Source organism: Arachis hypogaea, chromosome 1 (genome assembly GCF_003086295.3).
Source record: "Arachis hypogaea cultivar Tifrunner chromosome 1, arahy.Tifrunner.gnm2.J5K5, whole genome shotgun sequence".
Taxonomy (NCBI): domain Eukaryota; kingdom Viridiplantae; phylum Streptophyta; class Magnoliopsida; order Fabales; family Fabaceae; genus Arachis; species Arachis hypogaea.
Window position 1 is genome coordinate 37,364,744 of NC_092036.1, and position 17,882 is coordinate 37,382,625.

At 31.3% G+C, this 17,882-nt stretch overlaps 1 protein-coding gene and 1 long non-coding RNA gene across 2 annotated transcripts; one reads left to right on the forward strand and one right to left on the reverse strand.

Annotated features, from left to right (window-relative positions):
• Positions 1-2,911: 2,911 nt before the first annotated feature.
• Positions 2,912-5,813, reverse strand: LOC112802323 (uncharacterized). Its single transcript, XM_025845489.3, has 3 exons — positions 5,075-5,813; positions 4,514-4,916; positions 2,912-4,318 (listed from the first exon to the last, which is right to left on the reverse strand). Exons 1-3 carry the CDS (start codon positions 5,252-5,254, stop codon positions 3,123-3,125), a joined length of 1,779 nt encoding a protein of 592 aa, XP_025701274.1. The 5' UTR covers positions 5,255-5,813; the 3' UTR covers positions 2,912-3,122.
• Positions 3,984-6,769, forward strand: LOC140173517 (uncharacterized). The gene is made up of 4 exons (XR_011862667.1): positions 3,984-4,141; positions 4,229-4,397; positions 5,871-6,126; positions 6,352-6,769. It is a non-coding gene; the product is annotated as an uncharacterized lncRNA (long non-coding RNA).
• The last annotated feature ends 11,113 nt before the right edge of the window (positions 6,770-17,882 follow it).

Below are 17,882 nucleotides of genomic sequence, written 5' to 3' on the forward strand. Positions count from 1 at the left end.
GGCATTGCCCAACAAAAACACAAAAGGGCGTCAAACATGAGGAGTAGAAGACGGGCTTCACTCCAATTTTTGTGCCCTGGGAGCTTTCCATATGCTTGGAGCCAAGCTTTCCATATGTTGATTTTTTGTTAATGGATTTTAGGAAATGGTTAACTGTATACATGATCCATTGTTCATTGTTGTTACTTCTGTTTTTGCTTTCTGTTTCTGCGTGTTTCTATTTTTGTTTCTATTTTTGATTCTGTTTTTATTGTTGCTCTGATTCTATTATTCATTGTTATTGTTGTTGTTGTTGTTGTTGTTTTATTGTTGTTGATTCTGCTTCTGCTTTCTGCTTCTTCCTGCTTCTGTTTCTATTTTTGCTTGTTCCTCTACGCCTCTGTTTCTGGTTAAGAAGGGAGAATGGTATTTTCATCCAAAGGACGATTTTAAAACTAAGTTAAACCTTCGGGACCATTTTGTAGGTAAAAAAAGGCTGGGAACGAAAAAATTTTTTGCCCCTACCTTATGGACCAAATTCGTACTTAATCCTAAAATAAAATATAATAGTTAAAAGCTAAATCTAACTAAAGAGGCTTCTTTGGGTGAGGTTGGATCTACATCATTGGCACTAAACGCCTGAGTGGTGTTTAGCGCCTTAGGTGGCAATAAGCTCTTATTCGTTTTTGACTTCCTGGCGCTAAACGCCAGGTTCGGCGTTTAGCGCCCTATAAGACAGAGAGATCACACACATTATGAGGCACTTGGTGCTAAACGTCCAAGTCCGCGTTTAGCGTCAGCTTGGCAGAATGGCTACACGCAATCCAAAGTGCTTGGGCGCTAAACGCCAGATGCGGCGTTTAGTGCTAGCTTAACAGCATCAAAATCCTTCTCTTTTTTCTACACAAACTTTGTCAAATTGATCCAAACTTTACTTGAAATAATCAAAACAATAGAACGACTCAAAGTAGCATCCAAACAGGCTTCAAACACTTAAAACTCAATAATATAAATTCATATCTAAAATAACCGGAAAATAAAGAAAAGATGCTCACACATCAGCCAGCCCATATTGCTTCCTCCTAGTGCACGAAGGCGCTGGGCTTCAAGTTTTAGAGCCGGGCTTCGGATTTAGGTGCCCAGCTTGGTGTCACCAAACTTTGCTTTCTTATTGATTTTCATCCTGTTTTGCTTAATTTTTACCTAAAAACTCAATTATTCTAACATAACTCCAAATATATGATTAGTTATCAAAACATCACTAAAAACATAAAGATTTGATTCAAAAACTAAGAATACTAATGAAAAAGAAGCCTAAAAAATGGTTAAGATGACGTATCATTACATATGATATAAGCAACTTAAGTCATCATCTAGGACAATAATGTCACAATTTGTAAATATGTATTAAAAATGTATAAATAGTATAAACCAATATTTTTTTGGTATAAAAACAATAATAAAGGTTATTAATTATGTTAATTACATAATAAAAAAATTATGGATAATTTCTTAAATAATAAAAAATAAGGTCACTATTTTCACATATTATAATGTTTATAAAACAAATTTTGGACAATAAATTAACCCTCCATAAATTATATATTGGTCTTGTCTAAAAATTAAATAAATTATACATTAGATATTATTATTTACCTACTAATATATATATATATATATATATATATATATATATATATATATATATATTATCGAGTATTAAGATATAATTAATTTCTAACTCAATTTTTAGTAATTGAAATTTAAATGATTGAAATCATTAAATACTAAGTATTTTGCTCCTAACTAATTTTGTTTTTGTTATTGAAATTTAAAAATGGTAGTTGTTAATCAATTCAGAATTCAAATTTAAATTTGAGTAATAAAATAAAAAAATTATTTTTTATTTTATCTTACTAATCAGAATTAGTTTTAAAACAAAAATACTTTGTATCATATTGTATGATAATATGGTCATTTGCTTTTTTTCTAACGATAACTATTGTCATATAAAATTGTGTAAAAAATCGGAGGAAAATATATTGACTAATCGAGGAGATAATAATTCGTTTACTAATGGAATAAATTATTGAATAACAATAGTTGTAATAGTCTCAATTTCTTCATACAAACTAATATTTAACGATGGTATTCCAATAATATGATCAAGAAATATTAACCAATCTAATAACTTTTGTGATAGCATAAGTCTATAAATTTGGAAATTTGAAAATCAAGTCATAAAATGTATAATTAAAAATAATTTTTAATATTTTAATATTAAAAATGATTTTTAATTATAATTTTATAAAATATTTATAGTAATAATTATTATATATTTTTTATTTAAGTTTCTTTAGCAAAAACTTTGTATATTTTTTTGTATTATTCTGTACAGTATGCAGGAACATACATTAGTAAATTTTCAAAAACCAGGTCTGAAGCACTTTGTTTACCAATGCATTTTCAAATTAGCTGCATATGCATAAACAGCATAATCACTAGTTTGCTTCTTACAAATGTCCAAATCATACAAATTAATTTGGGTTGTTTGAGTAATTAGTTTATTCGTTCAATTAAATAAGTGTTGGAACTTGGAAGTTCGAATCTCGTTTTGTGTATATAGTAATATTTTTGCCAACAACAAATTCTTAAACGAAGCTCAAATTCATGATGAATTAATCCTTGTCCTATAGAAGTAGGAGAAAATAAAAAGTCCAAATCATGCATATCGAAATTTCAAATCATGCAGATCAAAATTTCCCAATCAATGTTAAGCTATGCAATTGTTGTACGGTGCAACTTCATTTTCTCATAATCGTATCTAGCATAAGAGGTTGTACTCATTCAATATGGTGTAGCTGAAATGTTATGTACACCAAAACCTAAAGCTGAAGCCCGACAAATGAAACCACCAACACAAAACAATTCGTAGAACCAAGAAACTACAACAGGTTAAATTTATGTCAGTATATCCGTGATTATAAAATTTTTTGGGAGTTGGTAAATAGGAGAAGAATCCAAATCCAAATCCAAATTAAATTACAAGCTTAAAAAAACTGTGGAAACAAAACATCCACTCTTTTTAATAACATCTCATAACTCTATTATATAATAAGAATCTTCAAGATATTTTTTTAACTTTACCTTGAAGATTTCCTAGTAGTCCTTGTACTCCTCTTGATGGACTCGATTCTCTGAAGCCTTATTTGCTCCCTAAACTTGGCTATGAACTCATCAGCTTTCTTATCTACATCAGAAGAAGGTGCTGCACTTTCTTCTTCCTCCTCTTCTTCAGTCTTTGAGGCTTCTTCAACATGTGGTGGTAGATTTTCCACTTTCTCTTTCTGCATCATCCTTGCTTCTCTAGCAACATCTTCATCTTCATATTCTGAGGACTCATCATCGTTGTCATCCTCGTCATCATAATGATCATTTTCCATCATCCCCTTGTCTAGGAAGCTTTCTTCTTTCTCCTCTTCTTCTTCCTCTGCTAATTCCGTTGTTGGAGCTTTTGCCTCTGGCATGAATTTGTCAGTTCTAAAAGACATTTTATTTTCATATCCCATACCTGTTTTGTTACTCTTTCTTCTTGGTTCTTGATCGTCAAATTGTTCTTTGACCTCTTTGCTCTTTGAGAAAGAATCCATGTTCTTGATTTTATTCTTATTATTATTATTATTATTATCAGCAATAAAAGTTCTTCTCCCTTCACTTGTGAAGCTCCTCTTCAATTCCTTATCAAAGGAACTACCACTTCCACTGAATGAAGAACCGTACCTTAATGGTTTCATAGAGACTGATTTCTGGAACATGGGCGGCGGTGGAGGTGGCGGAGGAGGACAAGACTTGCAGAACACCACCTTCCTTATCACCTTCTCAGAGTTCTTTGCAACTGACTCTGCAGATGAAACGGGACTTGTTCTTGATGAACGTGAATAAGTTTGGGACCTCATCACTGATCTTGATTCCACCTTGTTGAACTCAGATTCCTCCATTGAAGAAGGATACTGAGCTGTTGGGGTCTCAATTTCTTTCCCTGACCTTGATCTCCATGGAATTGGAGATGGAAGCACAACATTACTGTCCTTCGTGTTTTCCACAATTCTTGGACTACCGGGACCTTCAAGTTCACCATTTCTAGTCTTCATTGAATTACTTGGTGAGAATCTTTTGGACGCTATTGTCTTGTTGCTATTAGAATTTGATCTATTAAGACACACAGAGCTTGTTGTTGTTCCATTAACAGGTTTAGCAATTTCATCAGCATCATCAACATGTGGATCATCACATAAACGAGACTTCAAGCTTCGAACCGGCAAAAGCAGAGGCTTCTCACCTACAAAGTTAATATCATTATTAAATACAATAATTCTACTATACGAACGAAGGGAAGGAATAAGCACAAATTTAAGAAGGTAAAAGCTGCGTTTAATCTGTTTCTAGGACAAAAAACCCGGAAACAAGTTTGTGTCTTTGTTTTTGCCTCTTTTTGAGTTTCAGAAATGAATTATTTTTTATCATAACTTCTCACCAATAATTCTCGAGCCTTCACCACTTGCGAAGCTGCCACTGCCACCACCACCACCCTTGTTTTCGAAATTAGAGCGATGTTGTGCTGGTTGTTGCTGATTTGCCACAACCACCACAGGCTCCTTCCTGTAGTGTTGATTGTTCCAAGTTTGCACTTTGTTGCTGCTGGTAGTGGTGGTGGTGGTGATGGCGCTTTCATTAGAAGAAGAAGAAGGGGTTATTTCAGCTTCGTCCTCGAAGAACGAAGACACCTGAAGGAACCTCGAAACAAGCGTCTGCGCGTTATCGAACTTGGTTCCATTGTTCTCTTTCCCCGCCTTCTCATCATTTTTACGGCTGAAGAGGCCATAAGAGATTGCAATACCAACAAACAGTATGTGAAGGAGTTCCCAGTTTCTTGTTACCTGCGTTGCACATATACAAATACCAATACTGAGTGCCAAATAAGACATGGACACGAAGATTTTATTAATTGTATCTAAAACAAACCAGGAAGGATAAGATAGATAACAGTATGGCATATATGAAAAACATGAATATTTAGTGCCTCAAAGGTGATTACCAGAGATTGGTTGATAAAGTCAGGAGCTTGTGAAGGAAACATAGGAAGGATAACGAAGAAGATTGCAACTAAGGCTGCTTTGTAGAGAAAATGGTAATATAACTTGTTATTGGGGTCATCTTGGTTTTTTTCTGGTGCTAGTTTTTGGTGTTTGGTGTGGATTGCATTTGCACCTGCCATTGAAGAAGTGAAGGGAAAGAATGCAAAGAAAAGAGAGAGAATATTTGAGGGAGAGATTGGAGAAGGAGGAGAGCAGACTTAGAAGCTAAGGTTGAGAAAATTAAAAAACAAGAAAAAGAAGGAAAGAAGGGTCATGAAGGAGGGAATGAAGAAAAAGGTGTGAGAGCAAATCTAATGCTTTTTTTTATTCCTTGCCTTTACACCGTCAAAGACAAATTGTGCGTAGCCTTGCCCCCTTAATTTTTCCACTTGCCTATTGTTGCCTTTTTGTCTAATTTAAAATTTAGTCGGGCTAATTATATGCTCAAATCAACCATTATAAAAGCAACTATTAAAATAAAAAAATATTTGAATCTATGAATTTTATGAATACTGACAAAAGCACTGGTCATAAAGAAAAATTAATGTTATACCCATTAAAAATGAGTTATGCACGTTAAAAATATTCAAATCTTAAATTTTTATTAATTTTTTAATAAAATTTTCAAATCACGTATATTTTTTATCTTCAACTTCAACTTCGTCACTATTCCTTCTTTTCTAAATGTCAAACTTTTATATTCCTCTATTACCACCACTCTAACCATATTTATTCTCAACTCCTCTATAATCTTAGGAGAAGAAGACAAAAAACAAAAAGTAGATGACGATTGTGGCTCAAATTTTTTATGGGGTGCTCGTAAAAATTTGGTGCTTTCGAAACTGAGAGGGAAACAAAAATGAAAATGAGATGGAGTTCTTGAAGTGAAGCTTATGCATTCGAATTTGTGGCTTTCCTTGAGTTCGAAGTGGGTGGCTTTAAGAGGTGGGTTGTTGTGCCTGCTAATGACACCAACATCTACAATAATTAGACTTCTCACAACAGGTTTAAAGTTGGTGACTCCATCCATAAATACTCTTCTTTCTATTTATTCCATGATTTCTTGCTTATTATTTTTTCTATATATAATTTCTTTTTATTCCATGGGTTATGAATATGATGATTATTGCCATGGCCAAAAATTATGGCGGGATAGGGGAGGTAGCAGTTTCAATTTAAGTGAGTCACTCAATTTTTAGTAAAATGCGCCATCAAGGTTCTATTTGTGTTGTTGAAGGTTGAATCTGGTGGATTTGAACTGGCCACCATGCCGAGGTAGAGATAATACGTGCACGGGCTTGAGGCGGTGCTGGAGCTGCCCAGGACTTGGGATGGGTGCCGTTGGAGGTGATAGTGCTGCGTGGGAATAGGCAAATTTCTTAGAGTCCTTGTCATCATCTTTGTCATCGTCGGCGTGGAAAGATAGTGGCGGTAGTGGAGTAGTAGAGGCTAGAGAAAGTGGTAGTAACGGAGGAATGTAAAAGTTTGAGATTTGAAAAAGAAGAGATAGTAATGAAGTTGAGGTTAAAGATAAAGGTGGAGATAATTTAGAAATTTTATTAAAAATCAATAAAACTTAGGATTTTGGTATTTTTATTGTATGGAACAATGTTAGTTTTCTTTTTTAATGAATATTTTTGTCAGCCTTCATGAAATTCATGAGTATAAATAGTTATTTTTTCTAAAATAAATTATTAATATAAATGATATGTCAGAATAAAAAAAATATTAAAAATGAATTAAATAATATTATTAAATTTGAGAAATAATTTAATTTATTGATGCTGACAAATATATAAATATTTAGTTGAGTTAAAAATCCAAAAATATTTTGATAAAGTGTGTGTTGCAAGTCCATATTAGTTTGAGCAGCCCAATAAGATGAATGTTTGCTTATAATATTGCTACTTGGACAAAAATAAATATAAGGTTGGTATATAGGTCAATAATTCAAACATTACTCATCAACCAAGTCCAGCCCATTGGTCTTATGGAGAAACAAGATCGTTGCTGCAGTTGGATCTTTATCCGTTCGGGTAAACCAAAAATTAGAAAAATAAATGGTTCATTTTTTATTAAGCATCAAAGAGAAAAAGATGAAAAAAATAAATTTTGGAGGTTAAATCAAATCAATGTAATCAAATTAAAACCAAATATTAAATTTGGTCAGAAGAAAAAGGTATTGCTAAAAATTTATTCTTGTGCAAGTCAAATGACTTGTTGAAGTTATCTCTTTTTTGCAACTACAATTCAGGTAAGAAGAAAAAAATTAAAGTCACATTTTCTGATTCAAATCAAAGGTTGAAAATAAAATTGGGAGGCAAAATTTGTATTAATAGTATAAATTATTATTGTCTATCTTTTCAGCATTTCTGCACCAATCTTCTTTGATATTCTATCCTAATTTTCTACTTTAATTTCTTGAGAGAAGAAGAAGAACTCAAATGATCCATTGTTTTAGATTTGACTCTACTCATTAATTCAAATTTTGGAGGCATTACCTCATACATAAGGCAGTAATCAACCAAGAATTGAAGCAAGAAGAGAGAATCTAAAATTCTGAGTTTACTTAACACCTTCACCATTGAAGAACTGAAGATTGATGGTTTAGAAGTTATAGTAAGCTCTCGTTGTAAGTATAGTTACTAAACCAGACAATCAACCTTTTTTACAAACGTTTTGGTTGTCACAAGTAACAAACCCTTTTTAAAATTGATAACCGAGTATTCAAATCTCGGGTCGTCTTCTCAAGGAATTGCAGGGAGGTATATTCTTATTATTGGTTATGGGTTTTGTAAATTGGGGTTTTAAAAGTGAGGAACAAGTAAATTAAATGACAAATAAAATAAATAATTAACTATAAAATAAATTCTTGGCAAGATATGAAAATTCGGAAGTCCTATCCTAGTTACTCCTATGAGAATGGAAGTTAATCCCGCTTAGTTAACCTTTGCGTAAGCAAGGGGAAAGTCAAGTGAACCAATTGGTTAGATTTCCCAAGTCCTAGCCAAATCCTAAGGAAAGACTAGAGTTAGTGGAATTCCAGTTAATTAGCCGACATAACAATCAATCATGAATAGTTGATAACTCAAGAGCTTCCAGTTAATCAATTAAAGCTAATAATATAGAAAGCTAAGTAAGAAACTTAGATCTGAAATACCTCAAAATCATGAATTAATAAAAGTATCAAAAGTAACATGGGCAGTTGTAGCCAAATAAAGAAGTTGAGTTAAACATAGAAATCCATAAACTAAATTGAGGAAATAAATAAAAGGAACATTGGACCTGATATGAAGATGAAATAATCCTGAAGTGAAAAGAAATCCTAATCCTAAAATAAATTCTAATCCTAATTCTAATCCTAAGAGAGAGGAGAGAGTCTCTCTCAATAAAAACTACATCTAAAACTAAAATTATGAATTATGAAAGCATAATTATGACTGGATGCATTCCTCCACTTTATAGCCTCTAATCTGTGTTCTCTAGGCCGAAAACTGGGTCAGAAACAGCCCAGAAATCGCTGATTCTGAAATCTGGTCAGTACAGGTCGCGGCAGAGTGACGCGGAGGCGTCATCCACGCGCTTGCGTGGAATGAGATTCGCAGATGCGACGCGTCCGCGTGAAGTGCGCGTTCGCGTCACCTATCTGTATGGCCACTATGGCGAATTATATATCAAATCGAAGCCCCGGACGTTAGCTTTCCAACACAAGTGGAACCGCATCATTTGGACCTTTGTAGCTCAAGTTATGATCGTTTTAGTGCGAGAGGGTTAGGCTGATAGCTTTGCAGTTCCTTCAACTTCTTGTATTCCTTCCACTTTTGCATGCTTCCTTTCCATCTTCTAACCCATTTCTGCCCTGTAATTCCTGAAATCACTTAACACACATATCAAGACATCTAATGGTAATAAGAGAGGATTAAATAAAAGGAAATAAAAGCCAAAGAAGCATGTTTTCAATCAAAGCACATAATTAGGAAGACAAATATAAAACTATGCAAATAGTATGGATAAGTGGGTAAAGAATAGATAAAAACCACTCAATTGAGCACAAGATAAACCACAAAATAGTGGTTTATCAACCATTCAAAATTTGAATACGATTCTTCACATAGCTTTCAAGCTACAATACTTATTCTCCTTAATGAGATTATATTGTTTATCTTACTTAATTTCTTAGCTTATCTTTCTTTGATTTTTCTTAGTAAAAAGCAATGTGTGAGGTATTTGAAAAAGCCATTTGAGAGAGAAGGTAAAGAAAGTTAGCTTGGAGAGAAAAACTATTTTACGTTAATCTCTTTTGATATATTTTTGTTTTGTAATCATGAATCTGAGAGGTTTTTTTTGCTAAGTTAGGTGAGTACTTAGTGGTGAGAGTCTAAGGAGTAAACCTAGCCAAATCAAGCTTGGTTAGAAATTTGGTCCCGATAGAATTAGGAAGAATCCAAAAAATTGGTGTATGTAATCTATGAAAAGATAGTGAAAATTCTACTATAGTTATGGTGGAAACTAAATATAGGCCACATTATACAAAGTGGTTAAACCAGAATACAAAGTTGTGTTTTCTTCTCTTATCTGCTCTGTTTTCATTTTATTTATTATGAGACAAAATTAAATTATCTCCTGCATAATTCAAATCGCAAACATAGCAAAACTAAAGTTACAGAATCAGTTTTATGGTTCAAGTTTAAAAGCACAAAAAAGACTATAAATTTAACTCCCATTTTCTAGACTATTGAAAACCTTTAAACATATAGATAAATATATAGTGACTGGTTTTAGTATATAAATAATATTATTTTTAAAATAAGCACTTGTTTATAGTTATTTTTACCTTACAGTAAAAGTTTGATACATATTTTGTCTATAACAATAAAATTTCAATAACACTTGAAAATTATAAATAAAATTACAATGTTGTGAGGACAAAAGAAGAAAAAGGTGACTCCAAAAAGCAAAAGTAAAGAAAAATGTTGGAGATGCGTGAAAAGGAGAAGCAGACAAAGGAAGTTGATATAGTACATAAAAGAAGAAGATGAAGAGTTGCTGTCTACTGAGAATAGAAGGCTGCACAGGCATTGGTGCTGTTGTGTGACTTGTGTAATAAAAATTAGTCGGGCTAATTCAAAATCTAAAACTTCTTAGTTTCTTTCTTCGGTGGTTCGACCTTTCTTTGCATTCTTGAGAGAGACTTTGTAACGTGTGGTCGTATGCTATACTACTGTTGAAGAAGAAGAAAGGTAGACTGCGGAAGTGTGGGTGCGGAGTTGAAGAAGAACAGTGACGTACAAGCCTAAAACAAGTTTGTTTATTAGTGTCTCTCTTGTTCATTTATTTTATTTTATTATTATTATTTTTTTAACCGTCAGAGCCTTATGAACATTTGGTGCTTTAGTTATGTATATTAATGTCTCTCACGGTCTCACATCAGTTAAATAAGCAGTGGTCTAATAGAACAAATATGTTGGTGTATTATACTATAAGCAGTGACCGCAGTACTATGGTGAGGATGGTAAATTTTTTCAGCATGTGAGAAAAGGAGGTAGATATCCTCTCATGAAAACACGTGTTAGAGTGCTCTTGATTAGAAGAGATAGGTCCTGTTAGAGGTTCAGGTAATGCAGATGTTGTGAACCAACCTGATGTTAACTGATGCAAGATTAGATTAGCAGTAATTGTGATGTGATGATAATTAAGTTATTGAATTTTTGGGTGTTGAATCCAATAATTTTTGTTAAGTGGTGGGCTTATGTTATTACTGATTGGAACATAATAAAAAAGGTTGGGAAAATAACAAAAAACAAATGAATAGATAAAGACTTGCGTTATTTGGGCAGAGTAATTATTTTTTGTAGTTAGATTATTTTTGAAAAATAAATATATTAGTCCTCATTCAATAATAATAATAATAATAATAATAATAATAATAATAATAATAATAATAATAATAATAATAATAATAATAATAATAATAATAATAATAATAACTATGTAAAAAGCAATGTTAAAAATAACGTGAATAAATTATTTTTATAATTAAATTTAATTATTATTTTTTACGCTTCTCATAACTTATTAGATTAATTTAGTTGAACTTAGTTACTAATTAAAATGACTCAATTATATAATATCATCGTATTATATTTATATATTATATATTATAATTATTTATTTATTCATTGGATATATTTTTCACCGAATATATAATACTATATTTATTTGTAATTTTTAAATGAATTAATGAAACATTTTTTGTTAGACACTTAGATGATCATTATTTTAATTGTCAAAATTTTTGTCAAAAATTGAAAAGAGTTAAAAATCTGAAAAGTGCTTTCTCCACCAAAATAGCTGTATAGCTCAAAATGTATTTTATTCTTTTATTATTATTATTATTTTGGATAAAAGATGTTTTCTTCTTTATTTTTTATTTTTTTGGACATATTTATTTTTCGGACATCTTTAATTTAAAAATAGTAATAATATGCTTATTTTTTAATTTAAAAACTTAGTTTAACAAAATTAAATAAAATTGTTAATTTAAATTACATCCATTTAAATTTTAAATTAAATTTTTATAAATATAAATTATTTAAATAGTTAGATTAATTAAAAAATAAAAACAAAAATAATTATTACTCATTCCACCCAATCCAATTCATTAGCTTCATAGTTCTTATCCTACCACGCACTTGCTTGTGTAATTTTTGTTATTGTTTTTATTTTTTGGTTTTGTTTTTTTGTTGTTATTATTATTATTATTATTTAGGTCCATATCATATTTTTTGTTTGGTTTATAACGTTATTAGTTATTAGCATCATATCATATGGATTACACAATATTTAAACTCGCCCTACAAAATAAAATTCAAATATCATAGACCAAAAATATTTTTTGGGACACCAGACAAAAAGTCCAAAAAATTATTCATGGGATTACCAATTAATCATCCATTAATACTACTGACAACTTGGTGGACAATTTTTGTCAGTTTTGTGAAGTGCAGCAGCACATTGCAGGATATTTGGCAGCGTCACAATACGTGTCAACCCCTTAATGTAGCCACATCGTTTCAGCAGCTGAGAAAATAAATTTATTTAGCACAGTAGCATTGGTCTTACTTTTATACTGTATTCTTTGCACAATTTCATTATATACAAGTAGGCCAATGCTACTGTGCTGAATGAATTTTTTTCTCAGCTGCTGAGACGATGTGGCTACATTAAGGGGTTGACACGTGTTGTGACGCTGTTAAATACCTTGCAATGTGCTGTTGCATTCACAGAACTCGCAGAAATTATCCACCGAGTTGTCGATAGTGTTAATGAATGATTAATTGGTAATCCCATGAATAATTTTCTGGGTCTTTTGTCTGGTGTCCCAAAGAATATTTTTGGTCTATGGTATTTGGGTTTTGTTTTATAGGGCTAGTATAAATATTGTGTAATCCATACGATATGATGCTAATAACTAATAACGTTATAAACCAAGCAAAAAATATAATATGAACCTAAAGAATAAGAACAACAACAAAAAAAAAAATAATAATAATAACAAAAATTACACCAGAAGCAAGTGTGTGGTAGAGTATGAACTATGAAGCCAGTGAATTGGATTGGGTGGGATGGATAATAATTATTTTTGTTTTTTTAATTAATTTAACTTTATTTAAATAATTTACATTTATAAAAAATTTAATTTAAAATTTAAATCGATGTAATTTAAATTAATAATTTTATTTAATTTTGATAAACTAAGTTTTTAAATTAAAAAATAAGCATATTGTTACTATTTTTAAATTAAAGATTTTCAAAAAATAAAGATATCCAAAAAAAATAAAAAATAAAGAAGAAAGCATCTTCTATCCAAAAAAATATAATAATAAAAGAATAAAACACATTTTGAGTTATACAGCTATTCTAGTGGAGAAAGTACTTTTTAGATTTTTAACTCTTTTCAATTTTCGACGAAAATTTTGACAACTAAAATAATGATCGTTTAAGTGTCTAGCAAAAAATGTTTCATTAATTCATTTAAAAATTACAAATAAATATACCCAATGAATAAATAAATAAATATAATATATAATATATAAATATAATACGATGATATTATATAATTGAGTTATTTTAATTAGTAATTAAGTTCAACTAAATTAATCTAATAACTTATAAAAACATAAAAAAATAATTAAATTTAATTATAAAAATAATTTATTCATGTTATTTTTAACATTTCATTTCACATTATTATTATTATTATTATTATTATTATTATTATTATTATTATTATTATTATTATTAAATGAGGACTAATATATTTATTTTTCAAAAATAATCTAACTACAAAAAATAATTACTCAGCCCAATTAACGCAAGTCTATATCCATTTATTTGTTTCTTGTTATCTCCCCAACCTCTTTTATTATGTTCCAATCAGTAATAACATAAGCCCACCATTTAACAAAAACCATTGGAGTCAACACCCAAAAATCCAATAACTTAATTATCACCGTATCACAATTACTGCTAATCTAATCTTGCATTAGTCAACATCAGGCTGGCCCACAACATCTGCACTACCTGAACCTCTAGCCGAATATATCTCTTCTAACCAAGACCACTCTAACACGTGTCTCCATTAGAGGATATCTACCTCCTTTTCTCACATGCTGAAAAAATTTACCATCCTCACCATAGCATTGCCCTTATACTATTAGTCTATTATATGGTTCGGTGCTTGTTTCATTAATGTAATATATTAATGTGTAGTTTTATTATTTTAATAAAAGTTTTAATTTATAAAAAATATTAGTTTATTATACATAATCAATATTAAATATCATTATTTTTTTATCAGAATAATGTCTTTTTCAGATTCAAAGTTAAATGTTCTTTTTAACTCTATTATTTTCAATAAATACATAATTGTTGAGAATCACATTCCAAAACTCCCTCGTTGGATATATGTCAAGATTTTGAATAAGAATGCAAATGTTAGCAGTAGAAACAAAAATTGATAATGCAATTTTTGTGATAGAGTGTTTACAAAATCATATTCAAGAGTTAAAGCACATTTATTAAAAATAGCAAGAAGTTAAATTGATGCATGTAAGAAGGTGAATGCAAATTATATAATAGAATTGAAGAAGATTGATGAACAAACTACAAGAACATATGATCAGTCTCATGTCTTACGGCCTTCTGAAAATAGGCAAGTTGAAGGTTGTGGTAGGCTTAGAGAAGGGGGATTGAATCTATGCTTTCTTTTTTAAGTTAATGTCATGACCTTTTAAATCAAATTTTCAATTCTGATTCTGTTTGTACTCAGCAGCAAAAATTTATGAGACAATTTATTTTTATCTCATGAATATCAGAAAACAGAACACAACAGAGAAGAGAAAAGCTAACACCAGCATATATCCTGGTTCGGTTGCATTGTGCTATGAAACCTACGTCCAGTATCCTCCACAACAATGGAGAAATTTCCATTATAGTTAAAAGTATTACATACACCAATTTCACACTCAAGTTCTAACCTAACTTGACATTGGCTATGCTAACACCTAACTATTCACTCTTAGTGCTAACCCAACTAAGAAAGAGATACCTTACAGGTACAAGATACAAGACACTTAACCAATCTAAAGAAATCAGAAAATAACTCTAGGCTTTTCTCTCAAGTGTATCACTTAGCCTTTTTTCACTCATGGGTTTTACTTGAGCTTTCTCACAATGCCTTTTCTCACAAGAATTTACAGAAAGATAAACATAGAAAAGTACATCACAATCTGTAAAACATGAAGGATATTGACTTCATCAGCAGCCTCTTTGCTATGTGCAAAACCAGATATGCAAACTTCAGACACAGTTCTTCAATATTGGCCGAATACTTCTTTGAAAGAAAGCATTATCCAAGTAGAAGAACTTCACAGAACACAACTCACCAAACTCTGATTTTCTCTCCTTACCTTCTGAATGAGCAGCAAGCTTCTTTTATCTTCTTGCATGTTGCTGGGTTCACCTTCCTAGGTCAACTTCTTGAGCGTTGAGCTTTACCAACCCAACCGATCACATTTTTTCCAGTAATCTTCAAATTAGAAACTTTGCTTCTGACTTCTCTATCTTGACCGAAAGCCATAAAGCAGCAACCATAAGAGTCTTCTAATCGTCAACCGAATCTGAGCCATTAAGAAGCTACTTGGTCCCCAAGAATCACTTGTGACCGTAGATACACAGCAGATTAGGGCAGAGAGTAACTTTCCCTTGTATGCCATTTTTGCACTTGCAGAGAGTTGGAAAGAGGAGAAGAAGATCTGATGCATGTAAACGGAAATTGGTTACCTTTAACCTTTACCTAAGCTTGATTTGGTTTGAAATGGATGATTAGACTTCTGCCTTTCAAACTTAATCTCTCTCTTTCTTTCTTCTTCTGTGAATGGCGTGTGGAAGAAGCTCTTTCTCTTTCTTCTGTAATTTGACTGAGACAAAGAAGTGTACGTTGCTTTTGGTTGAAGCACATGGAAAGAGTTTGAACCGAGTGAAGTACTAGGGCTTGGGTCGGATCACTTTATTTTGCCCGTTTTGATTTTTCCAGCCTTGTTTCCTTATGGGCTTCGTTTATATTATTGACCCACCAGCCTTGCTATATTATTTTTCATTCCAATTGGACTGCTAAACTAATTTTGGCCTGCAACATATTTTTTTTTTTTGGTTTCCCACGGTATCCCCCAACCCGACAGGTCAAGGACTAATCCGCCGCGGTACTGAGCTCCATTTAAGGGTTTGCCGCTGGCCAATGGGTTGCTGCATGCACAAGGCGGGATTCGAACCCCCGACACTTGCTTAAGCGGACTAGTGAGCTAACCACTAGACCAACCCAACTTGGTTGCCTGCAACATATTTATAAATAGTTAGTAACATACAATTATTAATTAATCAACACTAATTATTTATCTTGCCCAATAATATTTGTCATCACTAATTTAATTAGTTAATTTCTTAACTCAACACAAGTCATTCCTCTCCCAAATACTACTAGTACTATCTTTGACTTAATAGAAAAAAAAAGAGTTAGTTCTTTGAAAAAAGCTTCTAATAATGATGAAAGAGCTCATCTTGCAAGAATTATTTACTATATGGGTTTTTACACTTTTGCTGCAAGTCATGTAATACCTAGCTATTTACCTCCTGAATATAATACTTTGAGAACAATATTATTACAAAAAGAAAAGGAGAATCTTGAAAAAATGCTTCAACCAATAAAAAATTTATGGAGCTCAAAAGGAGTTATAATTGTTGCTAATGGGTGGACGGATATGCAAAGAAGATCTTTAGCTAATGTTATAGCCATAAGTAAGGGAGGTCATATTTTTTTAAAAGCTGTTGATGAATCTCTGGAACGAAATAAAGATCGATTCTACATGGCTCGCTTATTCAAGGAAGTAATCAAGGAGATTGGAGTTCAAAATGTGGTCCAAATCATAACTGACAATACTTCGGTATGCAAAGGTATTGGGTCACTTATTGAACAAAATTATAATCACATTTTTTGGACTTCATGTGTGGTGCATACATTAGACTTGGCCTTAAAAAATATATGTGCTGCAAAGAATTCTTAAGTTACCTATAATGAATGTCATTAGATCACAGAGGTATGTGATGATGTCGTCTTCATAAAAGACTTCATCATAAACTACTCAATAAATTGGCAATCTTTAATGTGTATGTTCCACTAAAGCGTCTTTCTATTGTTGAGACAAGGTTTGCATCAACAATTGTAATGTTAAAAAGGTTTAAACTCAGAAAGCAAGCTTTGCAGAAAATGTTAATCAATCAAGAATGGAATACTTATTTATAGTGGAATAAAATTGATTATATAATCAATTTCATAAATCCAATATATGAAGTTATTCAAATTTGTGATATAGACTCTTCAACTTTTCACTTATTATATGATATGTGAGATACTACAATAGACAAAGTAAAAGAAATAATCTATAGGCATGAAGGGAAGAGATAAGATGAACATTCCTCCTTTTATGAAGTGGTTTATTCTATATTAATTGACAGAAGAACAAAGAGTAGTACTTCACTTCATTGCATGGCTCATTTTTCGAATTCAAGGTAAATTTATATTTATTTTATTTTGTTATATATTTATTTTATTTTGCATAGGTATTATAGTCCACAGTTACTTCAAAAAATTTCAAATAGAGTTGCTTCTCATCAAGATGAAGAAATTTTTATGAAAAAAAACAAGTGTCTAAAAAGATATTTTTCTGATATTAAAGATAGAAAGAAGGTTGTTCGAATTTTCTTAACTCCCTATGTTTGGAGGAGTATTTTCTAGTTTTGACTCAATTACAGATAGATGGGAGTTAGACCCACAATATTGTTGGTCTAATTATGGATCTTTTGCTCCTCTTCTTCAAATGATTACATTGAAATTTTTTGTTCAACCTAGCTCTTCATCATGCTCTAAAAAAAATTGGAGCGTACTCATTCATTCATTCCAAGAGAAGAAACAAATTGAATGCTTCTAGAGTTGAAGATTTGGTATATATTCATACTAATCTTCGACTTTTATCTAGAAGGAGTGAAGACTACAAGAAAAGAGATATTAGCATGTGTGATGTAGTTGATGATAATAGTTCAAATCTTAGTAAAATTTTGTATTTATCTTTAGATGAACCAGACATGAAAGCTATGATGTCTGCGGATGATGGACTTAGAGGAGAAGAAATTGATAAATTTTATGTTAGTGAG